This window comes from Panthera tigris, chromosome E1 (assembly GCF_018350195.1).
Source record: "Panthera tigris isolate Pti1 chromosome E1, P.tigris_Pti1_mat1.1, whole genome shotgun sequence".
NCBI classification, from domain to species: domain Eukaryota; kingdom Metazoa; phylum Chordata; class Mammalia; order Carnivora; family Felidae; genus Panthera; species Panthera tigris.
The window spans coordinates 1,053,616-1,081,127 of NC_056673.1; the positions used below are offsets into that span (position 1 = coordinate 1,053,616).

General features: G+C 62.4%; 1 protein-coding gene and 1 long non-coding RNA gene across 6 annotated transcripts; both read left to right on the forward strand.

Annotated features, from left to right (window-relative positions):
- Positions 1-160: 160 nt before the first annotated feature.
- LOC122233484 lies at positions 161-14,617 on the forward strand. Of its 5 annotated transcripts, XM_042965846.1 has the most exons (5): positions 161-808; positions 1,110-1,388; positions 8,541-8,594; positions 9,416-9,490; positions 9,924-11,690. In XM_042965846.1, the coding sequence occupies exons 1-5, from the start codon at positions 768-770 to the stop codon at positions 10,258-10,260; spliced, it is 786 nt and encodes a 261-aa protein (XP_042821780.1). In that variant the 5' UTR covers positions 161-767; the 3' UTR covers positions 10,261-11,690. The 5 variants fall into 5 exon arrangements, 2 of the variants coding, with proteins under 2 accessions (XP_042821780.1, XP_042821781.1); XM_042965847.1 differs by lacking the exons at positions 9,416-9,490; positions 9,924-11,690 and adding an exon at positions 13,399-14,617; XR_006211024.1 differs by lacking the exons at positions 161-808; positions 1,110-1,388 and having other exon boundaries at positions 4,978-9,289; positions 9,416-11,690.
- A 9,499-nt stretch (positions 14,618-24,116) lies between these two features.
- LOC122233476 lies at positions 24,117-26,087 on the forward strand. The gene is made up of 2 exons (XR_006211010.1): positions 24,117-24,964; positions 25,291-26,087. It is a non-coding gene; the product is annotated as an uncharacterized LOC122233476 (long non-coding RNA).
- Positions 26,088-27,512: the final 1,425 nt, after the last annotated feature.

Sequence of the window (27,512 nt, forward strand, 5' to 3'; positions counted from 1 at the left end):
TTCCTTCCTCCCTCCCTCCCTCCCTCCCTCCCTCCCTCCCTCCCTCCCTTCTTCCTTCCTTCCTTCCTTCCTTCCTTCCTTCCTTCCTTCCTTCCTTCCTTCTTCCTCTCTCCCTTCCTTCTTTCCTTCTTCCTCCCTTCCTCCCTTCCTCCCTTCCTCCCTTCCTCTCTTCCTTCATCCCTCCCTCCCCTTCTATCCATCCCTCATCCCTCCATCCCGCTGAGAGCCACCGACACCCAGGAGCTGCCAGCTCGGGCTCTGCCCAGGGAGAAGGACTGAGTAAGGCCAGCAGCTCACTGTGGGTTTGGCATCCTGTGGTTGCCACTTCCTAACCCCGCTGCTGACATGCTCCCACGCCCTTTGCGGTGGCACCTTACGGTCCCTCCCAGCTAAAGATTCCAGATGTGTCCCCTTTCCCACTCGTGTGGGGCTTGGTTTCACGAACTGGCTATTGCACATTTGCCTTGGTTTACCGTCTTCTGCCGTCTGCCACGAGGGTCCCGCGTCCCGGCGGAGCGCTGGACTCAGGAAGTCGAGCGGGCTCCTGGAGCAGCCCCGGGCCGAGCCCACCGGAGCCACACTTGTCAGGAGGAGCAAGCGCTTGTGGCCCGTGGGGTTTGGGGGTGTTTGTCACACAGCATTAACATCACGACAGCCGACCGAGGGACCGTGGGAACTTCAGACGCTTAACGTTAATTTCTGCGAACACCGTTTCCTCGTCTCTGAGAAGTGGCCGCCGGCACCTTGCGGCCCGGGCGTCACGGCTTATGGGCCACGACGTGAGCCAGGCCTCCACGGGAGGCTTCCGGTAAGCGGTGATTTTAAAAAGAAGTCGTTCGGCAAGAGCCGGGTTCAACGAAAGGGCCCCGAGCGCCCACTGCGGACGGCTCAGGACCAGGCACCGCCGGGGATGGACTTAAAACCTCTGCCCGTTACGTGATTCGTGTTAGCTCCTCACAGGTCTCTGGGCAACAGTCAGGGCCAGGCTGGGGACGGGGCGGAGGTGCAGTCGGAAACCTCTCCACCCGACCCGCCTGCGTCCCAGCGCGCACGCCCGGTAACTGAGCCTGCACGCTCCCTTCTTGACCGTGGTTAACTCTCTTTTCTAGGAGTTTCCAGGCAACAGGAGCAACTTTACCCATCTTTACCGATCTCCCGACACTTCGGCGAGAGAGCGGGCCCTGGCCGCTGGTAACATCAGCGATGCCCAGCGCCCCCGTCAGGGCCACGTTGTTGGAGACTCGGGGTGCTCTCCGGGCTGCTTCCTCCTCGTCCGCTGCCGCCGGAGTGCCCTCCGGGCCTGCACCCTGCCGCAGGGGCGGGGGCTCCGCTCTCCAGGTGCCAGACGCGGATGAGCCCTGCTCCGTGTGTTCACTCGTTCTCTGCTGGTCAGTTCAGGGGCTTCTCGGGAACTGGAGGGGAGGGTGCGTCGGGGCCCGCACTGCGGTCGGCCTGTGGATGCCTGAGAGCAGCCGGGGCGGGGGGGCGGGGGTGTCGAGTGAGCTCCGATCGAGCTTCTGGGCTCCGGGCAGGTCTGGGGTTGGCCGCCTGCCAGCGTACCCGGGACGGGTACGGGGTGGGGTCGGGTGCTGCCTGCGTGGTGTCCAAGGAGGTGTGCACACAGCGGGGGTGGCCACCTGTGCCACAGACGACATTGTGACACTCGATGAAAGTGCCTTCCCCTGCCCCCGGCTCAGATGATGCTGACGTGTGCTCATTTTAGGGAATTCAAACAAAATAAAAATACATCAAGGGCAAAAGGCACGAAGACTACCCAGACAAGGGGGCGCCTGGGGGGCTCGGTTGGTTGGGCGTCCGACTCTTGGTCTCCGCCCAGGTTGCGATCTTGAGTGCGGGAGTTCAAGCCCCTCGTCAGGCTCTGTGATGATGGTGCAGAGGCTGCTGGGATTGTGTCTCTCCTTTTCTCTGCCCCTTCCCTGCTTCTGCATATGCGCTCTCCCTCCCTCTCTCCCTCCCTCTCTCCCTCCCTCTCTCCCTCTCTCTCTCCCTCTCTCTCTCCCCTCTTCCCTCCACCCCGTCTCTCTGTCTCTCAAAATAAGTAAACTCAAAAAAGATTGCCCAAAATATTATTACCCAGAAACAACCCCTGGTAACGTTGTGGTGAGCGTGATTCCGGGCTGATTTTTCTGATTGATCTTTTTCTGATTGAGTTGTCTGACGGCCATCTCTGGGTTTTGAAACGGGGTCGGGGGAGGAGGCTTGTCCCCTCAGGGTCTGGATTCCGAGTCTGGGCAGGAAATCACTGTGGATCGAGTTCCCGCAGCCCAGGGCAGGCGCTGGGGGCCCCCGCCCTCGTTCTCTGCCACACGCCTGTCCGTCCGAGGGTCTGTCTGTCACAGCAGTGAGCCTGGGGGACGTCCTAGCTGGACTGCATAAATGAATAATTCAGTGAAAGTGGATAATTTCCATGGCAACCTTGCCAGCCGTGGCCTGCAACGCTGCCTCCCAGGGCCCGGTTTGCCCTAATAAAGAGACAAGTGCGTCAGCACAGAGCAAACTCACTTTTACGGGGAAGGAAAGTAGGTCGCAGTAGCGGGCGGGGCTCGCAGAGCCCTGTGTAAGGACGACAGGCCCCGAGCCCGCGGTGTCGGGGGAACTGCCCTTCCTGGCCGGGGAGAGGTGGTCGATCGGCCCCGGGGAGCCCCCGAATCTGGGATAAAGAAATTGGGAAACGGTCCGTCACTCCACAGCCCGCAAAGGGTCTGCGGTCCCCCTTAGGACGTCCCTGTGAGGTGAGAAAGGGAAACTGAGGCCCACAGAGTTGCCTCTTAGAACATTACCCTGACCACTGAGCTGGCGAGTGACGGAGCCTGGAGGCAGACCCCAGACCCACACGTAGGAGCTGAAGTCTGAAGGGGGTGCTCTGTCCGTCTTCCCGCTTAAACCAGGAACTCACGTTAACCAGCTGGGGGGTGATTGTGTTTGGGGCCCAGCCCAAGTCTGGGGGCGCCCTCTGGGTGTGTCTGAGGCAGAGTGGAGGGGTTACCTGGAGTGAGTGCAGCAGGACTGGGACTTGGACCAAGGTCATGGTCAAGGCCAAGGTCAAAGCCAGGAGGTCAGGTCAACTGTCCCTCTGTGGAACTTTCTGATGGTGCCAGATGCCCTCACTTGGGCAGCCAGAGCCGGCCTGCGCCTCCAGATGGGAGGGGTTGGGGCACAGTCTCACTGGGATCCCCGGGCCGCCAGAGGAGTCAGCGGAGAGCAGAGGTGCAGGAGGGAGGGGTCGGGGTGAGAACATGGGGCAGGGGGCAGGGCAGGACTGGGGATGGAAGCACCTGGGAAGGACACGGGGGCAGGCCGGGTCGGGAGCCCTCTTCGGGGCCCAGCCTCTCTCCTGGTCCCCAGGGTCAGCGGGGAAGCCCCAAGAGGCAGGTGCCCTGGACCTCCCACCTGTAGGGCGGGAGCACCTGCGTCTCCCTGAAATGCACTCACGGGCTCAGTTCCTCCCAGGAGCCCACAAGCCCTCCGAGGTCATTCAGATGACCCTGCCCACGCTCTTCCTGATGGGGCACTTGCCCCTTTTCCTAGGGCTCCCCCTCTGTTGGCCAGACCTGAGGGTCGAGGGTGCAGGCTCCTTGGGTGTGATCTATGACCAACCCCGTTGGTGGAGGGCAGGGAGAGACGGGAGACAGCGACGTCCCTCCAGGCTGGCAGGGGGCAGGTTTGATCTCAGGCAGCCGCCGGACGGGTGGGTCTCTGATCCGCACCCCACATGGTGATGGTGTATGTGGAGGCCTCACCGGGGCTCAGTCACGCGGACGGTGCAGGTGTTCTCGGCCACGGCACTGGTCAAGGCGTTGTCTTTGGAGCAGCCTCTGGGAGCAGGAAGCGCAGGATGGGAGGGGGTGAGCAGCCTGGAGTGCCCGAGGCCAGCCCTCCGCTCAGCCGGTGGTCCTCCCCCAGCAGCACTGCGACCCTGAGCAGAGAAGCAGGCTCACGACTATGGGCTCTTGTGACCTGTGAGGGGACAGCCGAGTTCATGGTTTGTGTTGGGCGTTGGAGGGGCCTGGGCCAGGGTCTGGCCGGGATCGGGGCTGGGGTCAGGGCTGGGCTTCAGCCGGGATCAGGACCAGGGTCAGGGCCAGGGTTCAGGGTCAGGGTCCGGGCTGGGGTTCAGGGCCGGAGTTCAGGACCAGGGTCAGGGCCAGGGTTCAGCTGGGGTCAGGGCCGGGGTCAGGGCCGGGGTTTAGGACCAGGGTCAGGGCCGGGGGTTCAGGGCCGGGTGGGCCCACAGGAGACCTTAATGCCAATTGAAAACAGAGCCAAACAAAACAGCTCTCTTCCTTCAAGCTAAAAGTGATGGTGTGGGGTCAACAATTGGAGTCACAACTAGAGCCCCCATATACGGCGGGGAGAGGGTGGGGGGCGGGGAGAGGGTGGGGGGGTGCTGCCTCCCCACTTAATAGATGGCCCAGCACGGCCGCCCTGTCAGAAGGTGGGGCGAGAGGTCGGAGGGCATGGCGGGGGGAGGGTGCGGGTTCCGGGGTTTAACTGCCAGCCTCCCGCTTCAGTTCACATGTGCTCCCTCCGTCCGGACTGTTCTCACACCTGAGGACAGAGCTGGGCACCTGCAGGGGACCCCTCTCGGGCACCGCCTGCAGCCCCCTGGGCCTGTGCTTCTCCCAGCCCTGCTCGGGTGGGCAACCCCCAGGCTGTGCAGGTCAGCAGGGCCTGCCCCCAGTCCACAGCCTGAAGGCCTCGTCTGTTCCCATGTCCCCGAGCTCAGAATGCACTTGGGCACAACCCAGAAGTGGGGCCGTGCGCACACCCCACGGGCGCACCTTTGACCGAAGCGGGTGGGGTCACAGAAATGTGCTTCCTCTCCCCCCGACCCCGGCGGTGACCCCTCCCAGCCAAGCGGCTGGCCTCCTGCACAGGCTGCAGGCGATGCGTCACCTCTTTGCCCCCTGGACGCACCGCATAACAGCCCCGCCCCCTGGACCCCATGACCGCCCCGCCCCACCCAGGTCCTGCTCCTGGAAAGGCAAACAGGGTTTCACAGATAGGACTGGGTTTAGGGTCTTGGGATGAGAGGTGACCCTGCATGACCGCAGTGGCCCTGAGTGCAAGCCCAGGGGTCCTCTCTGGAGTGAGGCGGAGGGAGATTTGGTTGTAGGAGGAGGAAATTCGGGGAGCGAGGCGGGATGCCGGGCCAGGAGTCCGGGAAGTACAGGGAATGTGGCTCTCGAGGTTGGAAAGGGCCAGGAGATCGGCTTCTCCAGAGGGAGTGCGGCCCCACAGACCCCTGGGTTTGGCCGGAAAGACTGCTTCTGCCCTCCTGACCACAAGAGAAGAGCGGGTGTTGTTCGAAGCCGCCGGGTCTGGGCGCCCGTGGGGGTCACAGTCCTCCGAAAGTGCTGGTACGTAAGCCTCTTCCTGGGCTCTGTGCTCTGGGGAGCCCAGGGCGAGACACAACCCAGCCAGGGGTCGGCCCGCTTCATGCCCTCGGGCTCCGGGTCTCGGGGACCCCGGTGTGCACCTGCTTCATCCCCCAGCCAGGCAACCTCACGGAGTCAGCGGCAGTCAGGCCAAGAGACGGTGTGAGTGCCCGTGCTCCTGAGCGGGGATGTGTCGTGGGTGTCTGGGTGCGTTTATGAAGGATGTCGTTCTAGAACGTGCCCGGGGCGCCCGAGAGCCCTGTGCCCACTTCATGCTGTAAGTCAGCATTTGTCTGTAACGTAAATGTCATCCTCTAAGGCATAGCTCCTTTGTGCAGTACACAACCTGAACAAACATACAGGGTGGCCCCGATGAGCTGCTTGACCTTGGGCAAAGTATCTTACCTTTCTAAGCCTCTATTTCTTCTGTAAAATGGGAGTAGTGAGGTCACCTCCCTTCGTGTTTTCCTGAGGAATTGATGACATGACACAGGTGGGCTCTGGAATAAACACTTAGTAAACAGTATTGGTGCCATCATTGCTGCTGTTATTTTCAGAAAATAACAGTGGTCCAGGCAGGCCCGTAGAGCCCTGCCCGGGGAAGCCCTGCCAGTGGAGGGGCAGGTGGCTGGCCTGAGGTCACACAGCCATCAAAGTGCAGAACCACATCAACTCAGACCTCCTGACCCCGGGGCCTTAGCACTTCCTTCTCTAGGCTTCTATGCAGAAGACGGGGGAGGGGGAGAGGAAGGACCCTGGGAGGGGCCCGAGAGGGGCTGGCACTTGAGCCGGCTGGATGGCAGCCACAGGAGAGTAAAATGAAGTGACAATCCTCGAGCGCGGTCTCTCTTTTTCCAATTCAGCTGCGTCTGCCAACAGCAGATACCATCATTTCAGGCCGGGGCGGGGGTGGGGGCGAGCCGCTGCTTTCGGGAACCTTTGTCACATGGGCGTAAATCTCTCACGGCTTCCGTCTGCTCTGGCAAAGCCATTCCTCTGAATTACATTACGCGCCCAGCTCCCACTCTCGTCTCGGGCGTGTGTGTTCTATTTGTCGGTGGCCATCAGACGCGCTCCGATTTGATTTGGGGCCTCTCCCTCCCCGTCCCTGCGTGGGTCAGTTCGCCAGCCTGGAAGAACAGGAAGAGCGAACATAGCGCCGTGCTGGCCGGGACAGACCGGGCGCCGACCCCGCGCCCCGCGCCCCGTTCGTCTCGCACCTGACGCTCCGAGTGAGGCCCGTGTCCACGAGCGGCTGATGCTTCTGCTGCCCCCGCTGACTGCAAAGTCAGTGGCACACGGGGCACCGGTGCGGGCTCACGACACCATCCGTCCGCTTCCCAGGTGGCCTCCCCGCCCCGGGGGCCTCCGCTGAGGGTCCCTGGTGGCTCCGTCGCTGGGGCCTGACGCCCAGCCCTGTCTCCCACGTCCTGCCACCTGCAGGAGATCCAGCCGCGGGCTGGGGTGTCTCTCAGATCCGGCAAGTTCTTCGGGACTTGGGGGTGGGGCGGACGGAGGGCAGGGGCGTGGCTCAGATCTTACAGCGCCCGGGGGGGCCTCTCAACAAAGAGCCAGACACCCCACAGTGTCCACGGCCTCGAGGGTGGCACACCCTGGTCCCAGTGGGGGCGGGGACCCCGCTGACCATGGTTACGGCAGGTGCCTCCCCGGTGCCGCCGCGTTCCGGGCATGGCTCCCGGTGCCGTCCGAGGATCCACCCGCCTGCTCCCTTAAATCCACAACAGCCCAGGGAGCAAAGTGCTGTTTTCGCCGCCCCCCATTTTACAGATGCAGAAACTGGGAGGGTGAGGGTTGAATACTTTGCCCCAAATCGCAGGGCTCCAGAGCGGCAGGGCTGGGCCTGGCATCGGGGCGGCCCGGCATCGGGGCCGGGGGCGGGGTCGGGGGGAGGTGGTTCTCGCCTCCGAGAGCCACGCAGTGCAGGCCTCAGAGCCGCCTGGGCCGCGAGCAGGCCCTGGCTCTGATGCCCAGTATCCGCGTGACTTTGACAAGCCACCCAGCTGCCCTGAGACTCAGTTTCCTTAACGGTTCCCCGAGGGATCCTGCGTTAGCTTCCCGGGGCCACGAGCGTGCTGGCCGCCAGCAACAGGAATTTATTCGCTCCTGGCGCTGGAGGCCAGAGTCCAAACTCGGTGTGGGCAGGACAGCCTCTCCCACAGGCGCTGGGAGAGGGTCCTTCCCTGCCCCGTCCAGCTGCCGTGCCCCACGTGTCCTTGCCTGTGGCCGCGACCCTGCGTCTCTGTTCACCTTCACGTGGCCTCTCCCCTGTGTACGTGTCTCTGGTGAGGACGCTTGTCACTGGATTTAGGGGTAATCCAGGATGATGTCCCGTTGAGATCCGTGATTTGACTACATCGGCCAAGACCCACTCGTTTCCCACTGAGGTAACGGCCACAGGCTCCGGGGGTCGGGGTGCAGACACCTCTCTTTGGGGGCCACCAGTCCCCCCACGGCAGATGCCGACGCCCGCGTCAGTGAGCGGGATTGGAGCGCCCACGCAGACGGGCCGGTCAGGAAATCTCAGAGGAGGCCCCGCCCCCGCCCCGACACAGGGTGCTCGGCATGGCCGCCCCGGTCCTGGGGCCTCGTTGCCCAGGACCTCGTGGGACGCGCACCGCGGCGGTCCTAAGCCCTTGGGTCCTGGGACGTCCACGGCCGCAGCGGGCCCTGCTTCTCCAGATGGCCCCTCCGTGCGGGGTTGGGGCACGGCGCCTGGGGCTCCACGTAGGGGAGAAGCCGCCTCGTGAGGGGCCCTGAGAGGCCCTGCTTCTGGGAGGATGCACCACCTCTGCCCTGCAGGCACTCGGCGGGTGTGGTGGGCTCGCAGCCCACGGGCCCCACGGAAACCTGTCCTTGGGGTCAGGCTGAGTCGCAGGGGAGCAGAACGGGTAGCAGAGTGGACCGTGGGGACCCGCGTCGGGGTCTGGGGCTCGTGTCCCAGCCTCGACGAGCTCGCCCGATCCCATGAGGCTCTATTAATGCCCGGGGGGCGGTGGCGGGAGCCCTCTGCCCCGTCTCTGCGGCTGTTCTGTAAATCCAAAAGGGTATCAAAATATTAAAGTTCTGGAAGCTCTCGCTCACCGCTCAGTCAGTTCGGGGTAACTAAAGACGATATTTCAGGACCAGGTGTCGAGGAATACCCGGACTGCCAGTGACCTGGACTGTTCAACACAGGTGAGTTTCACAAATTAGATGACAAACGAATAACGGAGCGGCAGTCAACGTGACACGTGCCGGGGTCTGCGGGGGCCTCGGGCTCAGGGCGGCCCCCGCCCCCCTCCTTCCCAGCAGGCACATGGCCTTGTTCACCCGGGTTCCCCACCCCCCTCCCCGGAGCCTGGTCCCGAGCCTCCCCCCGCCTGTCCTGCTGCTCGCCCGCAGAAAGTGCCAGCCTGAGACGGGGGTTCGAAAGGTGAGTCGAAGGACCACCCGAGGTCACGGTCTGGAAGGGGCTGGCCCGGCCGATGGTCCTCACCCAGGGAAGCCCGGGGAAGGGAAATGGGGAAGCGGAGTGTGCGTGACAAGTCACAGAGCTGGCCCTCTGACCGTGGGAAGGCAGGACCCCACGCCTGCCGGTCCCGGAGGCTCCGAGCGCATGGGTGTGTGGGCAAACACCCATCACCTGTGACGACGTGCAGGGTCACTGAGGACAGCTTCTCCTCGCCCGGATGGGGCCTCGAGCCCTCCAGACCAGCAGAAGGATGAAGGAGCTCAGCACGCTTTTAGTCTTTGGCGTCTGGTTCCCAAAGACCAGTCGGCTTGAGGGAAACTGAGGCAGCATGGCCGTTTGTCCTCAAGTCGCAGGACAGGCTTCTCTGGAGCACGCTCGGGCTGGCCAGGTGGCCGGACGGTGGACCCGGGAGGCCGGGGTGAGGCTGACTTCCGGGCCGGGTCGGCCACGAGGAGCCAGCCCCCTCTGGCGGGCAGAGGCGGGTGGAGGGCACCAGGCAGCCCGTGCGCGCCTCACCCCCCCCCATCACATTACCTCACCCCAGGGGGTGTTTCTGGGCCCATTATCACACGCGTGGTCGGCTGGATCTCCATTTGTCACCGCAAACATCAGGCATATGGTAACGGTCCCGTAAAACATCCCTGTTGGGTCTTAATGTCTATTTAATGACACCTGCTATGAAGGCTCCCATAACTGAACTCCTAATGGGAGATGTGGGGATATCAGACCGGGGAAGGCGAGCTCTGTCGGCGGCCGCGGCCTCTCCCGGGAGGCTGAGCCGCTGGTGGGGGCGGGGGTGCAGGGTTTGGCCCCGGGAGGGGCTCAGAGGAGCTGCCCCAAGCACCCCTCTTCTGCCGGGGCCCCGAGGGGGGGTCACAGAAGTGGCTCCGGTCGGGAAGCGTGGATTACTGAACCCGATTGCCGTCTCCCTTACCGACCCTCGAGGTGGCCCCAAACAACGTCACGCCCTCCGCTCCCTGTTTGCGGCACGTGGGGGCAGGAGGTCCCCGGGGGAGGGAGATTGATTCATCATTTATCCCTGGCCTTCCCAGGAGCCGGACGCGTTCCCTCCCCGCCTGCCTGCCCCCCGCACTTGGTCCTTCAGCCTCAGAGAGGCGGCCGGTCCGCACGGTGAACAGAGAATGCACTTGCCTTCCGTTCTCAGGACATAGACCCTCACTCACTTGCTGGCTCGTCGTAAGCTGGGTTAAATACTGTGATGTGCCCTGGTCGGGCGCTGGGGTCTGGTTCTCCGCTCCCCGAGTCTGCGTTGGCTCGAAGACAGTACGATGTGGCCGGACGTGGCCCCGCATGACGCAAGGGGCCCCCCCTGGGGCATCCCAGCCCCTGGAACCTTCAGGTGACCCTGTGCACGGGCAGAGCACATAACAGCGTCCCGGCGAGAGCCGCCCCTCGGAGCCCTTTCAGAACCCCGACCACAAAACTGTGAGCAAACAGAACGGTTGCTTGGGGCGGTTTGTTTCGCCAGAGTGAGCGAGAAAACTCCCCGTGATGAACAAAATTCAGCCCTTGTGTCACAGTCAGAGGCTCTAATCACCACCCGGACACGGGAGCACCCACGGGAGTTTGCCGGACCGGCCGGGGGGAGGGGGGGATGGTGCGCAGAAAGGCTAGGAGGTGTCACGGGAGGCCCCTCGGGTCCCGTCCAGACGCCAGGACAGGGAGCTTGGGGACTGCGGGGACACCCAGAACCACTGGCTGCAGACAGAGTGTCTCCCTGGAGTACGAATTGAGCCCATCAGCAGGGGGTTCAAACTCCCGTCTGTTGAAACCAACGAGAACGTATCACGTGATGTTTTTAAGGCTGGAATTAGATTCAGACACATTTTGCTCCTTTCCAAGCTGTGCCGGGGCCTCCGTGGAGAGGCAGCATTGGTGCTCTGGGCCCGATGCACGGAAGCCTCGAGGGGCCCTCGGGGGGTTCTCGCCTGGAGGAGGGATGTGAGCAGACCCACGGTGGGAGAATCTGTCTGGAAACAAGTGTGGGAGACTGAAGGCAGGAGGCCTCAGAAACGGGGCACGGCCCCGTGAGACAGGAGGACGGCAGGGACTGGAGGAGCCCACGGACTCGGAGCCCACGGCACTCCCGCCGGCCTCTCTCCCCAAGAACATTCCCTCTGGCCTGGATCGGAGGCCCCGCCAAGTGTCTGACACCCCGTGTTCCCCTCCCCGCGCTGTCGTGCTCTGTGGGCACGACATCAGCGACGCTGGAGGCGTGCCCACGCTCTGCTTGTTTGCGGTTAGGAATACGTTGGTCCGCGTGGAGCGCGAGGCCCCCGGAGAGTGGCCGAAGCAAGTGCTGCCTGGAACTACGCGGGAACAGGGCTGGAGCAGGTGCCCAAGGAGGGCGTCCGAGGTCAGGGTCATCCCAGGCGTGTGGCTTCGTCGGGCCCGGGTGGCTGGATGTCCTGAATGTGCGTTTCTGGCGAGACGGCGAACGAGCAGTGTCTCTCGTGAAACTCTGTGCCTTTATTCAGGAAGGAATGCGCTCACCGAAATTTCCATCTACTCTTACGGGTGGGAACCGAGGTGCGCGGCCCCCGTGGCCACGAGGGAGCCCGGGAAGGCGAGCCTTCCATCCGGATGCATAGCCACCCCAACAAAATTGGGGTCCTCCTAGTAAAGAAGGGGATTGTGGGTATGGGGTGGGCACCTGGCTGCATCTGGTATAACGCGCATCGGTCTATGTCATTCTGGCAGCGGTCCCATGATGTCATTTTACGGATGAGGGAATTGAGGGACAGGCAGGTCAGGTCATGTTTTCCCGTAGACGACACAGTAGATGGAGGAGCTCGTGGTAAAACGGGGGGGGTGGGGGGGTGGGGTGGGGACGGGGGTGGGACCGCGCATTGGTTCTTGGGCTTTGCTGCTGTATCCCCATCACCTGGCACAGTTACTATTTGGCTCGATGACCAAATGCTTCACGGACGACCCGGTAACAATCTGTGCCCGTCTCGCAGCCGGCCTCCCGCTCCTCCTTCTCGGTGGAAGGAGACCCGAGAGACTCCCCACCCCCGCATGCCGTCCCTCTGGGCCGGGTCAGCCTGGGAGGACCAGGTTCAGGCGACCGCCAGCCCAGCCGTGTTCGGCTGAGAACACCAGGACCTAATGGGGTCTGGATTGTTCCAAGGAGTGTTCTTAGCGAGTTGTAAATATACCTCCCCACGTCCCATCGTTGTGCATAATTGATACAGCTGATGAAAAGCAATCATGATCCCGTGAATCATTTCTGTCTGTTTACGAGAACGTTTCATTCCCCGTCTTCCAGAAGGAGGCACAAAACACACTTTAAAGGAAAACGTATTTGATACTGACATATGGTAAGACCGTACCGTGTTCCGCTTCCTCGCTGGCTCCTGGTATGTGAGAAAGAAGAAGGAAAACTCGTAATTACTGTAGATTTTCTCTTATTTTTTTCAATACCCGCAGATAATTTCTTTTAAGTGTAAACGAGGGCATTTGCAGAAATGATGATCTGCAAATCTCCACTTGGTTTGCCTTAGGATAAGAAACGTGGCCGGTACTTGGGATGTGATTATTTGCTTACAGGCCTGTCTCCCTCGCTTAAAGAAACAGAATGAGTCTCGTGCTAATTTATAGCCACCCCACGCTTGACCTCCGTCGCTCCTGCTAAGGCTGAGCACAAGCATCTGTGTGTTTAGTGTATGAACTTAGGGAATAAGCCTTCTCGAAGAAATCCCGAATAACCCTGACGGGGGGAGTCTTTCTTATTTCCAGTGATTGTCTCTGTGACAGTCGGGCTCATGGAGTAAGTGTGGGGGACTTGAACGGGCAGGGTTGTGTCAGTCAGCGAATGCAGCCGTGCTGTGTAACAAACCTCCCCGAAACTCAGTGGCTTAAAGCAAAAAGCATTTCTTCTAACCAAGGATGTGAGGGTTGATGGCAGTACAGCTAATCTAGGTTAATCTAACTCAGGCTATAGGTCAGCGGGGCAGGGCTCCAGGCTACGGGGTAGACGCGGGTCTCTTTGCCACGTTTCTCCCGGGCTCCATCTGAAGTGATGTCCTCTACCTGGTGCGTAATCTTCTCCGTGAATCACAGGAGTTACAAAAACAGCGACCTCAGTTGCACAAGGTCCTTGCAAGCCTCTGGTTGCATCACATCTACTAACATCTCATTGGCCCAAACAAGTCACATGGTTTACCCGGAAGTCAGGGAGTGGGGAGGGCCGTGGGGCTGTGATGTGAGTAAAATCTGTCACAAAGCAGTGAAGTGTTGGAACCCAAGATTCAGGCTGTCCCCCAGGGAGCCACGGGGTAGAGAGTGGGGAGCAGATCAACGGAGGAGTAGCAGAGGGAATAAGCCAAGCTGGGGAGCAGACGGGCGCGTGTGTGACGCACGCAGGCCGCCAAGCGAGGTTTTAGTTCCCGAGGGACACAACGCACACGTCCCAAAGACCCTCCAGGTGGAAAGGGCAGAGCAGCACACCCCTCCCCCGGTGGAAAAGCAAAAATCTGTCGTTTCCCCACCGTTCGTTGGTCTTAGGTGAGCAAAGACCCCACGGCCCCATGGCGGCCATCCAGGACGCCCGCGCGCACTGTGCGCCTCCTACGCCAGCTCTCTCCTCGCGCTGTGGCCACCTGGGCTCTGCTCCCGCGGCCCCGCTCTTCTGACACGTCTGTCCCGCGGCCCCGATGCCTCCGAGTCCGGCAGGCACTCTTCAGACTCCCTTGTCCGCGTGTGGCGCCCACGGCCTCTCCCTCCCGAGAGCCCCCGCTGCCCCAGGATCCGGCTTTGTGACTCATTACATTCCCCTCCTGTCTCCCGGAACATTCCTTCCCCGTGTCTTTTCCTGGCTCGTCGGAACGTTCGTTCGAGGGGGAGAATGTTGGCGGCGGAGACGGAGAGAAGTGCTTGGCAGTAAATGGCCCAACGTCTTGCCTTGGAAGCGCCTGCAGCCTCCCGCTAACAGCGTCTGCTGTTCCATGGGGTCGGGTGGATGGCGGGCTTCTCTGTGACCTGCGGCCGCACCTGAGCAGTGACCCCGCTCCAGCATCCACGCATAAGTGCAGACGTAAGCTCGGTGGCACTGGCCACGGCATTTCCATCCTTCTGAGCCCCCGGGAACAGGCTGGTGGCTAAGTCACCTCCACGTAGGGTGTGGCAGGCGGGGTCCGCACGCAACGGGGGAAGGGGCCCGCCCTTGACTTACAAACGTAGAGGCCTGCTTCCCCCACAGCCTTCCACCTGCCTGGGCTCCGCCCCCCAGCCCTCCCGGTGGCACCCCACTAACATTGCCCCCGTGTGAGTCTGAGCCCCTCTGTCTGCACGCCTGCCCGCCCCAGCTCCTCCCCACCCCCTCACCCTGCACAGTTCAGCACAAACGCCACTTCCTCCATGAAGCCCTTGCAGATTCTCCTGCAGGAAACCACCCCGCGGCCTCTGCACCGCAGCCCCACCTCTGCGGCTCTTCTGGAACATTCGTTACCGTCCAGCTCGCTCCGCTGTGTCTTCCGTCCGCGCTCACGTGCTTCCCGGCCTGGCTGTCGGTTCCTCGCCGGCCGCCGGGAGTTCGTTCCAAGTTTTGCTTTTCCCTGGTACTTAGCCAGTGATTCGAGTGGAGGGGGTCCTCGATAAATAGTCGGGTAATGATCGCATTGTGGGGGGAGTGGCGATCTGAGAAGAAATCCGATCCGGGCTTAAAAGCTCCCGTCTCAAGCTTGTGGCTTTGGAAGAGAGGAGAGTAAACTCGGTTTTTATTGAATCTGTCTGCTCTTTGTGAGTTATTTTGTGGTCTCTTTCATTGGGCCAATTACATTTACGAAGATGAATTATGACAGGCGAGAACCCGCTTGCATGGATTACTGTGTGCTAACTGTGTAATTAGCGGCCAGCGTCTAGGAGGGGAGTTTGTTGGATATTTCCATCAGAAAAAAAAAACCAAAAAACCAAAACACATTACGATCCATAAAAAACAATGAGCAATGATAATTTCATTTTTATTGGTCATTTTAAAACATTCACTGATAATTTCCCCCGTGCTTAATAGGCATATGCTTGCCTCCTTCGAAATATATCCATAAACTTGTTGCAAAAAAACAGTCTTACATAATTGTTCAGCTTCCTCCCCTCGTGAAAGCCAGAAGAAAGACTTCCAGAGGCAGAAGGTGTGGGGTTCGTGGAGGGCGTTCACACGAGTCAGCAGGTCAACAGGACCCTTCCCGAGGGTGGACTGACCGTCGCGCTTTCACACCCGAGGGGGTTGAGCCTCCGTCGGGCATCTGAATTAAAGCAGGATGAGCCCTTGTGACCCGTCTGGTTTCCCGTCCTTTCCGTCGGTAACCAAGAGGGGACTTGAGGTCCTTTTGGGGGGCGGGGACCCCCAGCCCCGGCCAAAGGGAAACACACAACAAGCGAGAATAAATGGTCACCGTAGGAGTGAGTGCCCCGGGCGGGCTGAGTGCTGGCTGCGTGGCTGGGTGGCTGGGACGGGGGCACTTGCCGCGTCCCGCTCCGTGTGGTCCCCGCAGAGACCGCGCACCCCCACCCCTGACTCCCGGCTCTCGTGACAAGAAGACCAGGGGCCACGAGGAGGTGGTCACGGCCTCCAGACCCTCCCGGTTCAGGAGGGGAACCGCCTCCGTGTTTCCAGAACCACCTTAGGAAGGGATCTCGCTCTTGCCGAGTGGAAGTTAAACCCCCCACGTGGATCGTGTTTCCTTCTCTTCTTGCTCCCCTTGCCCATCCCCCCCGGGACTCCGGCCCGTCTCTGACCTCTGCGTGCAAAGCCAGAAGCCAGCACGGACGGGAACGGAGACGGCTCGGGAGGGAGGCGCCCGCTCACCGGCCTTCAGCACGAGCTTCTCTCCGGAGACAAGACCCACCCTCTGTTTGTGCCGTGAAGCCTGACAAACCCTCGGAGTGTGTGTGTGATTACGTGTGTGTGCGCACGTGTGCATCTGCATGTGTGTGTGCGTGTGAGTGTGATTACACGTGTGTGCGCATGTGTGCACGAGTGTGTCTGCATGTGTGTGTGCACGTGAGTATGCACGAACGTGTGTGTGTGCGCGTGTGAACACGGGTGTGCACGTGAGTGTGTATGACCGAATGCCTGTGTTCCCGTGTCTCCAGAAGTCCCCAGGATGGGAGGGCGGGGCCCCCCTCTGAGCGTCAGGTCAGGCTGGGCGGTGGCCAGCGGGCAGGTGGGCCACGTTCTGCGTTTGTCCCTGGCTGCGCCCCGGGTGCACGTGGCCGCTCCCTGAGCCGAGCGTGTCTGCCACGTGCTCGCCAGCACCGGAGGCTCGTCTGGGACGGAGACCCGGGTCGCTCCTCCCCCGTCCCCCCAGCGGCCTCCGCTCTGCCGGCGCCTGTGGTTCCCGCAGGCAAAGTCACGGCTGCGGCCCGACGTCCGAATATTCAGTCAGCAAACGTTTAATGAGCACCTAGTGAAGCCAGTGGGTCAGGGCCGTTAATCAGGAACCGAGTTGGAATCCCAGCCCTACCAACCCACCCTCTCTCTCGGAACCCCATCTGCTCATCTCTTAAATGGGCGTAAACACAGTATGGGCCTCGGGAGACCGATCTGGGGAAGCCAGTGGAATCACATGTTAAAGCCCCCCCGGCTCTTCGCTGCCGTTACTGGCGTTGATGTTGTCACGGTCAAACCAGGAGTCAGGCGCCCACCCCGCGGAGGCTCACAGTCCGGCAACGGCAGGCAGGAAGGGCGCCCGTGACGGGGAGCAGCTGGCGACGCGTCAGATGGAGGAGACGCCCACCATTTCTGCCTGGGGGGCAGAGAAGGCCTCCGGAGGAGGCAGGTAGCTGGGCCGTGAAGGCTGTTTAAACGCTCGGAGTCAGGGACGGGGAGGAAAGTCATCCCGGGAAGACGGAGGAGCGTGGAAGGCCAGCCGTCCGGAGCGGCCGAGCAGATTGGGGATGGCGGCCACGAAGAGGACGGTTGTGTGGCCAGATGACAGAGAGCCTTGAATGCCAAGCCAAGTGGGCGTCTGGGTTTTATTGTCTCGCCGCGGGAGTGGTGCCAGCGTCTTAAACAAAGGAGCAGCAGATCTGATCACTGCCAGCGGTACGACTTGCCATTATAACGGTAAATACGTCGACCCAAGACTAAGAAAGCTGGCAGGAATAAGCGGCCAGATTTTCAGGGCTCTGCCTGTGAGTCCGCTTCCTGCCTCAGGAAAAGGGGCCAGGAAGGGTGACGTCAGGGGAGCTCGGCGGCCTCCTGTCCAGAGCAGGCAGCCAGCTTGTGCCCGCCAGGGGCCCCGAGGCCTGGAGGTGACCCACGTGGCATCTGGAGACTGGCTTCCTCCAATCCTCACAGCCTCAGTGGCTCCTAGAGGCCCGGAGTAGCTCCGGGTGAGAAACCCAGGTGGGGGGAGGGGGGTCGGGGGCGGAGCCAAGGGGACAGTGGGGCCCGACATCACCTTGTGATGCAGGGCCGGGGCAGGGTGACCTTGTGGGTGAAGTGGGCACAGCACAGCCGGTCACAGTGAGTGGGGAGGATCTGGGACAATGTGACCTTCGGGGCACCCTGCGGGGTTGCAGGTGCTCTTAGCGGGCAGTTGTGGGCGGGACCTCTGAGACACTGAGCACAGGCTAGCAGGCCCAGCCGCACCCCTGCCCCAGCACCTCTGCCTCCCGCACCCCTGCCTACCACTCGTGCCTCTTGCAACCCTGCCACCCTCGCCGCTGCAGCCCGGACCCCTTTGTGCCGCACCTCTGTCTCCCACACCCCTGCCTCCCTCACCCCTGCTGCCCACACCCCTGCCTCCCGCACCCCTGCCTACCACTCGTGCCTCTTGCAACCCTGCCACCCTCGCCGCTGCAGCCCGGACCCCTTTGTGCCGCACCTCTGTCTCCCACACCCCTGCCTCCCTCACCCCTGCTGCCCACACCCCTGCCTCCCGCACCCCTTCCTGCTGCACCCCTGCCTCCCGCACCCCTTCCTGCCAGCAGGCTCTGCCCAGGGCTGGTGGGCGGGACAGGGCGCCTGGCCCTGGAGGGGTTGTCATCACGGAAAACCGAAGCGAATCATGCGGTTTTCTCCACGCTCTCTCCCAAGAGGGTAAAACACACATCCTACATCTTTTCTTCTAGGACCTTTGAAGTTTTCGCTCCAAGTGGTAAAACACATCAATGAGTTTCCCCATGAATATTTATTGAAATGGCACCTTTAAGACAAAGCGATTGTAGTGAAACTCCCAGGAAATGCATTTTGTGCAGCCATTGATCTTAAAATATTTACTACGAATGTGCTCATCTTGCAAATATCGCGCACTGCTCTTTGTTGTTTGTTCTGGGATTTGGCCTACGTGGTCTCGTATGGTTGAGCTGGGTTGGAAAGACCATCTTCTGGACGGCATTCAGCTTCCTTCCTCCTCCTTCCTCCTTCCTTCCTTCCTCCTGGCCCTCGATTCGCCGGTTTTGCCACCTCCGCGCGAGTCCCTGGGCCTCCCGAGCCGCTGGCTGGGGCCGGGAAAGACACACCTGTAGCAGGTGAGCTCTGAGAAGAGACACTAGAGAGTCATGGACACTTGAGCAAGAAAGAGCTCGGCCGTCACCTTGCCGGACGCCCTCACTCACCCTCAAAGGTGCCCGTCGGATCAGAGCCACCTGGCACCCCCACCTGCCAGATCAGCAAACCACGAGGACTCGGGGAAACGGGCCTTTTGCACGTTCTGGTGGGGATATGAACTGCTACGGACTTTTTGAGGGTGAGGCCACCCAACATCCATCACGATGAGAACGCCACCCGGCCTCTGAGCCGGCATGCACTTTTGGGGGGTCTGTCCCTTCGTCCTGAAGTAGGAGACATCCGTGCAGAGCAACGCGGGCTGGCACGTAGAGGGTGGCGGCCCCGCTAGAAGCCGTGTGCACACCCGCCCAAGGCAGCCGGGAAGGAAGAACCCCCCCTGCTGTAGACTGCTGGTCTCCGAGGGCTTCTGGCCTCTCCGTCAATGCCAGCTCGCACCTCCACGGTGTGCGTGTGCATTTGTGTGACCGGATGTCTTATAGACAAACGGAAGATAGACATTTTAAAGGGATGGGCCAACACGCCGGATGTCTGTTCCTCCTGCCAACGGGGCGTACGCGCCTCGCGTCGGACGGCCTTGCGGGACGACGTCATGCCGCATTCCTCGAGCACATCGCCTGTTGGAGACTACAAAGACAGAAAAGCCTGGGCCTCGTGTGCTCACGTCGCTGCAAAAACCCACGACGGCCTTCAGAATTCTCCTACCTCGGTCTGCGGACCGCGGGTAACGTTTTACGGGCGCAGAGATGTAGGTCTGGACGCCTTTGTGCGTTTGTATGGGCGCACGGAACGGGGTGGGTGGGGTGGTCCTCCGCCGTCCCCCCCCCGGAAGCACAGTGGGGGCTGGACGGGAACATGGGAAAAGGAGAAGAGTGGGGGACAACAAGGGATTAAAAAGGCAACGCAGACCGAGAAGATATTCGCGATAGCACGCTACATAGGAAGGAACGTAAACGGCCGTGCACTGCGTCCGCCCACACGGGGAGAAGGTCGGCGTGCGAAAAGGCACCTGGGCGCCCCAGGGACGAGTGCAGGTTTTGATGGGACGAGGGGCGCAATTTTTGTCTCGGGTTTCTGTTGTCATCGTAACCCCGGCCGGTCCTCCCCGGGGCATTTCCTTCTGGGCTCTCGTCTCTGCACAGGGTGCTGTTCCTGCTTCCACACAGGGAGAGACCCACGACCGCGTGCCTTCCCCTCACGCACGAGCAGACGGGCTGGGGTCTTTGGGGCCCAAGTCCCGGTGCTGGAAAGAGAGAGCCCGACTGCCCCGGGCCAGGTCAGGGGACAAGGTCATGGGGTCTGAGTGGGTGTCAGAGCACAGACGCCAGAGCCCGAGCCCCCAGATCCCGGGCCTGGTGGCCTGTCCACTCGTCCGAGCTTCCTCGTTCCCGTGTCCGAGGTCTGGTGACTCGAGGCAGGACGGCTCAGTGATCTGTGGGTTCAGACAGGCGTTCCTGCGGGAACAGAGGGACTCCCAGCAGAAGGTGGCTCTTTACAGAACACAGCACTTCCACCTGTGGCCCCTCTGTGCTCTGCACCAGGCAGTCTGCTCACGGGCTCCGCTGTCCAGCACGACCAGCGGGTCTGGGGGTTTGCCTGCTCCCTGCGCAGCATCCGGGCCCTGAGCGGTGTAACAGCTCAGCCTGAGGACAAGGACGGAGACAGAGAGACAGAGCGCGGTCCTGGCAGAGTCCCGAGGGCCCGGCCTCCGTGGCTGGGATGAGCCTCGTCGGTGCCCTGAGGGGCAGGGGACGGAGCCTGACCCGGACGCCTCCTCCACCCGACTCTGTGGGTCGTGGATGGTCCCCCTGCCCTCGGCTGCTGGGCCATTTGAGACAAGAATTGACACGTAACCGTATCATCCTTCCATCCTTCTGGAAATCTGTCATGGTAAATAAATGCTAACAAGGCGAGGGGCACAACGTGGGTGGTTTCCCAGGGATCAAGCTGCACTGCCCAGGTCAGGTCGACACCGCCCTCAGCGGGGGGGTGGGGGGTGGTAGTCGGGCCAGCGCGGCTGAGTGAGCGTCAGGACAAAAGCGAGGAGTCGCTCAGTGTTTTCCGTTTGAACATCTCATTAGACTCTGTGTCATTCAGGGGCGCACTGGCTGGCGGAAAGGTGACGTTTCAGGTCTCTCACCGAGAGCCAAACCCTTCATTATGTGATGGAGGTTCACGTGGCCTCGGAAGAGGGGAGTGTGGGCGGCGGGGACAGTGGGTTACGTTGGGCTGTTCTGTGGGTGAGCCTGAAGCCCGGCCACCGTTTTCCGCCCTCGCGGTTCCCCTTCCAGGCTGAATGTGGGGACCTGGACGGTCGTCCGCATCTGCAGTTGGAGGGCGGAGGCGGCAGGAAGCGGGGCGTGCAGAGGCGGGGCCACGACGCTTGGCCGGGGTGTGCGGGGCCCATGGCGATGGGGAGGGGGCTTCCGACGGAGCTTGGTTCCCGAAGGGACTGCCTTCCGGCCCACGTGCCCCTTGTGGCCCCTCCTCTGGGCGCTTCTAGAAAATTCCGCAAAGTGATGGGACCCGCGGGGCTGGGTCTCACACCCTGTGCCCTCCCCCCTCCTCTCTCCGACGGAGCGAGTGAGCCACGTGGGTGAGGGCCTTGCGGGGGGTGGGGGGGGGGAGTCCTCTGTCCTACCACCCGAGAGGAGCCTCATCCTGTCCACGGCGGGCGAGGGGCTCGGCAGTCAGCCCCCTCAGGGCTCTGTGGGTCCGCGGGCTGCAGGCCCCTGGTCAGCTGCGCCTGGACTCGCGACCCACAGAGACTCCGCGTCTGTGAGCGTTTGCTCCGAGCCGTGGTTTAACGTGGCTGTTCTGGAGCGACCTGTGGCACGGTGACGGGTCACTTGCGGGTTCAGACTCTGCGGTGCCGCTGGGGTGGGGGCTCCGGCCTCCGGGGGGGCAGACCCCCTGCACGTCCCCCCTGCCCCCCTCCCCTGGGCAGTGGGGCTGGGAGGAGGTGCCCGATGCCCCCGGCCTGGGCCGGCGTGTGTGTGTGAGCGCCCGGGGGCTGTGCGCCCTCTCCTTGCTACGCGCAGCCAAACGCGCTTCCCCTCCTCTGCTGCCCTCGGGAGGAGGGGTGTCTCCGTCTTACACCTCGGGGCCCACGACGGAAAGGAGGTTTCCATTTCGGGCAGGTGTCGCCGTGGGTTTGACGCTCAGCTTGAGGTGCCGAGCGGCTGAACCGGGGGCGAAGGTGGAGGGAGGCCGTCAGGCCGTCTTCCCGAACACCCACCGGCAGGGCCCTGGACAAAAACCCTGCCGCTTCAGCCACGGCCCCCAGCTCACAGACGGGAGCGCGAGGCAGCGTTTTCCGGGAAGTGGTTGTTTTCCTGGAAAACTTTTTGAAGCCAGATGGTCCGGGACTGTCCCGCCACCCTGCTTCCTTCCCCTGATGTTTGCCCCGCCCCCTGCATACGAGGCCCGTGCCAGGAGCTGAGGCCAGAAAAGTAAATACGGAATACAGGACTGTCCCCATCCTCGCTGGCTTAAAAGCCAGTGAGGCGAACATGTAAATCTAGCTTTTCTAGTGAACTGAAAATGGTGATTGTTTATCGAATTTAAAACATAAGGAATGGGAGGAATACACAAAAATCATCCTGAGGGTATTTGATGCTTTTCACGGGCACTATCCATTTTTGGGAAGACCTGGCAGAGACCAGCCTCTCAAGCGAAGGTCTGGCCGTGATGGTGTCACTGTTGAGGGCAGCGTCCTGAGCACGGGCACGGGTGGTCCTTTTTGGCCAGGCTGTGCGGATGACATCAGGATTTTAGAACGCCCAAGCTGGATGAGGTCTTAGATAGTTCTTCTTCCAAACTTTTCAGGGTTTGGGTTTTTTAAAAAATATTTTTAATCTTTATTTATTTTTGAGACAGAGACAGAGCGTGAGCAGGGAAGGGGGACAGGGAGAGGGGGAGACACAGAACCCGAAGCAGGCTCCAGGCTCCGAGCCGTCAGCGCAGAGCCCGACACGGGGCTCGAACTCATGAACCGCGAGATCATGACCTGAGCCGAAGTCCGATGCTCAACTGACGGAGCCACCCGGGCGCCCCGAGTTTTTGGTTTTTTTTTTTACAAGAAACTTGAGATTCAGAGAGAAGACAGTCGTCCGGGGTCACACAGTGCTTGCGTGTGATGCTCCTAGGTCACCTGATCTGCTTTTCACCACCAGGGATCTGGATCCCAAGGTGGCTGGGGAAGCAAGCACGTGCTGGGCCCTCCTGTCCCCAAATCAAATGGATGCCGTGATGCGTTTGTGCTGGAGCACAAGGAGGGCGAGCAGCAGGCAGGAACGGAGCCCACCCTGAGAGGCAGCAAACAGAGAAACAGGAGGCGGTAAGAGCCCGGGACACAGCCGGGTTTGTGCCTCAGAAAGCAGGCGGGTCCCACTGGGAGTCAGCGGGGTGGGGGAGCTGGAGGCGACCTGGGGTGCTCCACGGGGTCATCGGCTGCGCTCCCAAACCCGGGATCGCCAGGGTGGTTGACTTGATGGCGAACCTCCTTCTCACCTGTAACGAACGCAGCCGTCAACATTTGATCCACGAAAACCAGGAGCTTTCATGAAAGAGATGGCAAGGTGGACACGGAGAAGCTCACACCTGAGGAAACAGAGTTAACAGGGCTCTGAGTGTATTTAACATCCTCGAGTAGGCGTGAGGGGGCACCATCCACGGAGCCACTCAGATCGTGATCAGAATCACTTAGAAGCCCCAGGAATTAAAAAAAACTCACATAATTACAGAAATCAACAGGTAGGTTGGAGGGAAGTGTTTGCGGTGAAAAGCAAATGACAGTTTCTGACGATCAAAGTGCAGAACGGCCGTGAGACCCGGCGCCGTGGCCCCCAAGGGCTGGGTCTGGAGTCCCGGCCTCGGCGAGTGAGCGTTGGAGAAGGGACGAGGGGGCCGTGGGAGGTGGGGGCAACACTGAAGCCCAGATAGTGGAAGATCCACTATGTGCTGTGCACGACTGATTACAAACGGGAGCTCGCAGGTCGCCAGTGTGGACTGGGGACACAGCCCTGACCGGCGCTGACGCCCCCAAACGCCTACCACACTCTGCCGCCGATGGGGAGTGATGGAGGCACCGGGTTCTGGACTCTTCCCACATGGGTGCTGGGCAGACAGACCCAGAGGGGGGTCCCTGGGGGCCCGGCCTCCAGGCATTCGTGCCTTCGTGGGACCCCTGCCCCCCGGGGTGAGGGTAGGGCTGTGAGGCTCCTGTGCAACGGGATGCGGCATAGGTCACGGGTGGCGTTCCCGTGATGCTGTGACACAGGTGGGACCCCGTGTCCCCCTCCCGGCAGCCCCACAGAAGCCAACAGCCACTTGCCGACCCTCGTAGGAGAGGCCCACGTGTCAGGACTGGGCGTGGGCTGGAGGGCCCCGGAGGGACCCGGGCCTCGGCCCTATGACCTGCCAAGAGTTTGGGTGAGGCTGGGCGCAGACGCCACCCCAGTCGAGCGTCTGCGAGGGGTGCAGCCCACTGAGGCCCGGAAGTGGAGACCGGAAGTGGAGGCCCGGCTGAGCCCCGGAAGTGGAGACGCCCTGAGACCCGGAAGCAGAGACCCGGAAGCGGAGGCCCGGCGGAGCCTCACCTGGCTGCCCGACCCCGGGGAGGGGGCTGCAGGACGGTGCCCGTCCGGCCGGGTGAAGCTGCGGGGTTCGTGGTGATTTGTCACGCGGCCATGGAAAACCGACTCAGGTGATTCTGGGGAGGTGTGGTGTCGACGTGGGGCCGATCCCAGGGTGCAGTCTGGACGGCAGGGGGTGGGCAGGGAGGGAAGCGGCCTCTGTTGTGCGGTCCCCCGGCTTCCTCCGATGCGCGTCAGCTGGGCCGGGGGCTCCGGCTGTGGGGGGCAGGTCATCGAGCGACTTGACGCCGGAGCCCGGGTGAGCAGGGGCCCGTCCTGTGGTCAGGACGGCAGGCACGAGGGCAGCCGCGGCGCCCCCTGCGCGCACACGCGAATGCGAACACGCCCGAGGCCCGTCCGCCAGCGGCTGCGCGAGCGGGACCCGTCTGCTGCCCGGGTGTGGTGACTGAGGGTGAAGACCCCGGGCACGTCACGGCCCCTGCCCTGCTCCTCCTGGGCGGGTCAAGCGCCCGCCGTGCTTCGATCGAACGGTCCTCAGTGCTGAGCTCCGGCGCCGCCCGAGCGCGTTTCCGCGAGGGGGGGAGGGGAGGGGGGGGACTAGCGGGCTCGCTGCCAGGTGCAGGTGCACAGTCGCGGCTCCAGCAGCGTCGCCGGGTCGCGGGGAGGCCGCGAGGGGGGGAGGGGCGTGGAGCGGTTTCCGGGGACCGGCCCGCACTCCCGCAGTGACCCCGTAGGAGACGCGACCGCCCCTGGGGCCCGGTGGCCGGAAGGGCCGCGGGTACCGCCCGCCGTGTGCGGTAGAGGGGGAAGGGCAGAGTCAGAGGAGGGGGCTCCTCGGCGGCCTGAGCCCCCGCCCCGGCGGCAGCCACGTGCCCCGGCCAGCGTCCCCAGAGCTGCGTGGCACCCACCGGCTCCCAGGGACAGTTCCCCGCCCGGCCAGGCCACCCCACGTCCAGTCCAGACGGTGAGTGTTCTCGACGCCACCGCACATTATTCCCCCGCGGAAGGAGGCAACGGGGCCACCCGTCCACGGCGCTCAGATCGGTGTCCCCGTGTGTCACAACAGCCAGTCCCGGTTAAAGACTGGAGCCGCGGCTGGTCCTCCCGAGCAGCTCACCCCGGCCCCACCCGGGGAAGCGGCGGCTCCCGGCCCCCAGCTCGTGCGGGCGTGGGGCTGGGTCTTCACCAACGGCCACAGAGGCGGAGACGGTGTGAACCCAGTGCCGCCGGCTGTGAGTAACAAAGGCCCAACTCAAGCCGACGTAAACAATAAGGGATTTATTGGCTCAGGTAACAAAACCGTCCACACGGAGCGCAAACGCCGGCGAAGCTTGATCTTACGTACTTAGCGATGCCACCAAGGACCTGGTTTTTCTGCGCCAACTGTCCCCACAGCGGGATCCACTTCAGGCTAAGGATGGGGCGCCACCCACGACCCCTCACGCCAGCAGCACGGTCTCTGCTGGACATTCCCCACGTGGCGGGGTCACTCTGGCTGAGCTGTGTCTGTGAACCAACCCGTAGCCAGAGAGTCGGAAGGAGCCGCTGGCCTCGTCCAGGCTGGGGGTTCCACCCCGGAGGTGGGGACCCTGAACGCCCCCCCCCCCCCAGCAGAGATGGGGGCTGCTGGCAAAGCAGATGGCACAGCCGACGCCCCCCACCACACCCCTGCATCTTACACACCAGTTCGCCCTGTGCTGAGCGGTGACCTGTGTGTGTCCAGCGTCCAGGACAGTTGATCCCTGGACGCCAGCGAACTGTGCTGGAGGCCACTGTCCCGACACCTCTGACCGGAAGAAAACGAGCCTGTGTCCCAAGAGCTCTGACGGCCACGAAGGCCACCCCCAGCACTGCCCTCTCCCCGTCGGGGGCCCCCAGGAGCCGAGTGGCTCCTGCTACTTTTCAGGGGAAAATGCATCGTGTGCGCAAACGTTCGTGCACTCAGGATCTGATTTTAGCTGTGAGACACTTCGCTACGAGACGCGCATGTAATTAAGCAGTTTCCTTCCCCGGGGTCTGGGAGCCTGACTGTTCTCTCTCATTGACACATCACTGCGATTATCAGAGATAAATGTGTCTTAGCTTTTGCTTTTTTTTTTTTTTTTTTTGATCCGTTTTGGCTTTCCCAAATTGATCCGCGACAGGAGAGGGAACCTGTGGAAATTATGTTTTCACACAGGTTCGTGTGACTTTGCAGCCTGGCCATTGAGGGTGGGGCCTGGAGGCAGTCGGGGTCCTGCCTCAGGTCTCCCCCCAGATTCACACCGGCCCTTACTCCTTGGCCGCTTGGGGTAGAAGCGGAGGGCTCTGGGAGGCTGCACTCGCAGAGACCCGATGGACGTGCCCCGAGGACAGCCGGTCCCTTCCCCTGCTTCCAGGCTCTCCCCCCGGAGCAGGCCGTGGTGCCGGCCGCTGAGAACAGACCGTTGGGCCCCTGTGTGGACCCTGACCCCGTCGTATTCACGTGCACGGCCGGCTAAGGTGCCCCGTGAGCTACAAGGCCATCAGGGTGGGTGGCTGTCCACCTGGAAAGGGAGGAGGTCTCGGGCACCCGGGGCAGGGAATGAACCGTCTACCAGGAGGCACGACCCGCACTGTGGCTATTCTGACTCTGGGGAGGGGGGAGGGAAGCCCAAGGGCCAGGCCCGGGTTGGCCCTCCAGCCACACCTCTGCCCTTCTCGGCCTCCCCGGCTCCTGGGTCTTCTCCCCGAGGTCATCTGGGTGGACGGGAAGGGTGAGGGCCGGAGCTGGGGAGCCCGTCACAGGAGGCGGTCGGCTTCCCTCCGTCAGTGGGTGCCGCCGTCCCCTCGGAGTCTCTGGTTTTGCCCCTGGGCCGCCTTCCAGGGCAGGCTCGTGAATTCTCCGTGGGCCTCACCCCCTCCTACGACCCCAGGGAAACGGCCTCATCAGCGGCCTTCCCGGATCGGACCGCAGAGCCACAGCCGAGCCAATAAGCCTTTAAGAAGACCCAGGCGTTCCCAGCTTAGAGCAGAGGGAGGCTGTGGGGAGGGTCCAGAACGGGCGGGGGCGGGTTTGGTGAGCCAAGGGCAGGGAGGCGAAGGGCAGGCCGCCGGGGTCCCCCCACCCCTGGCCGTGGTGGCTCTCAGCTTCCCGTGGCCGGCAGAGAACGCAGGGTCAGGGCATTCTGACGCCTGGTCCTTAAAATCTCACATCCCCTTTTCTTCCCGCAGTGCAGCCTGCCTCTGGCTGGGGGAGGTCAGACCCAGGGGCCCGGCTGGGGTCACCCCAGACCTGGAGAAGCTGCTGCGGGGTGCAGGGGCCGCTGGGCGTGGGCCTGTCCACCATCATTCGCCTCACAGGGGGTGGCATGCAGCTGTCGAGACCCTGCAGCCAGCTCGGGGCCCACCCCCGTGTCCAGACCCGAGCTCTGGTCTCCAGGGCCTTGTGCCGGAGCCCAAGGTGCCATTGAAGGGAGACCCAAGTTGGCATCAGCGGCGCTGCCCCCAAGGCTGAGCACCGAGTGGCCGTGAGGACGGTCCGGTCCTAGGTC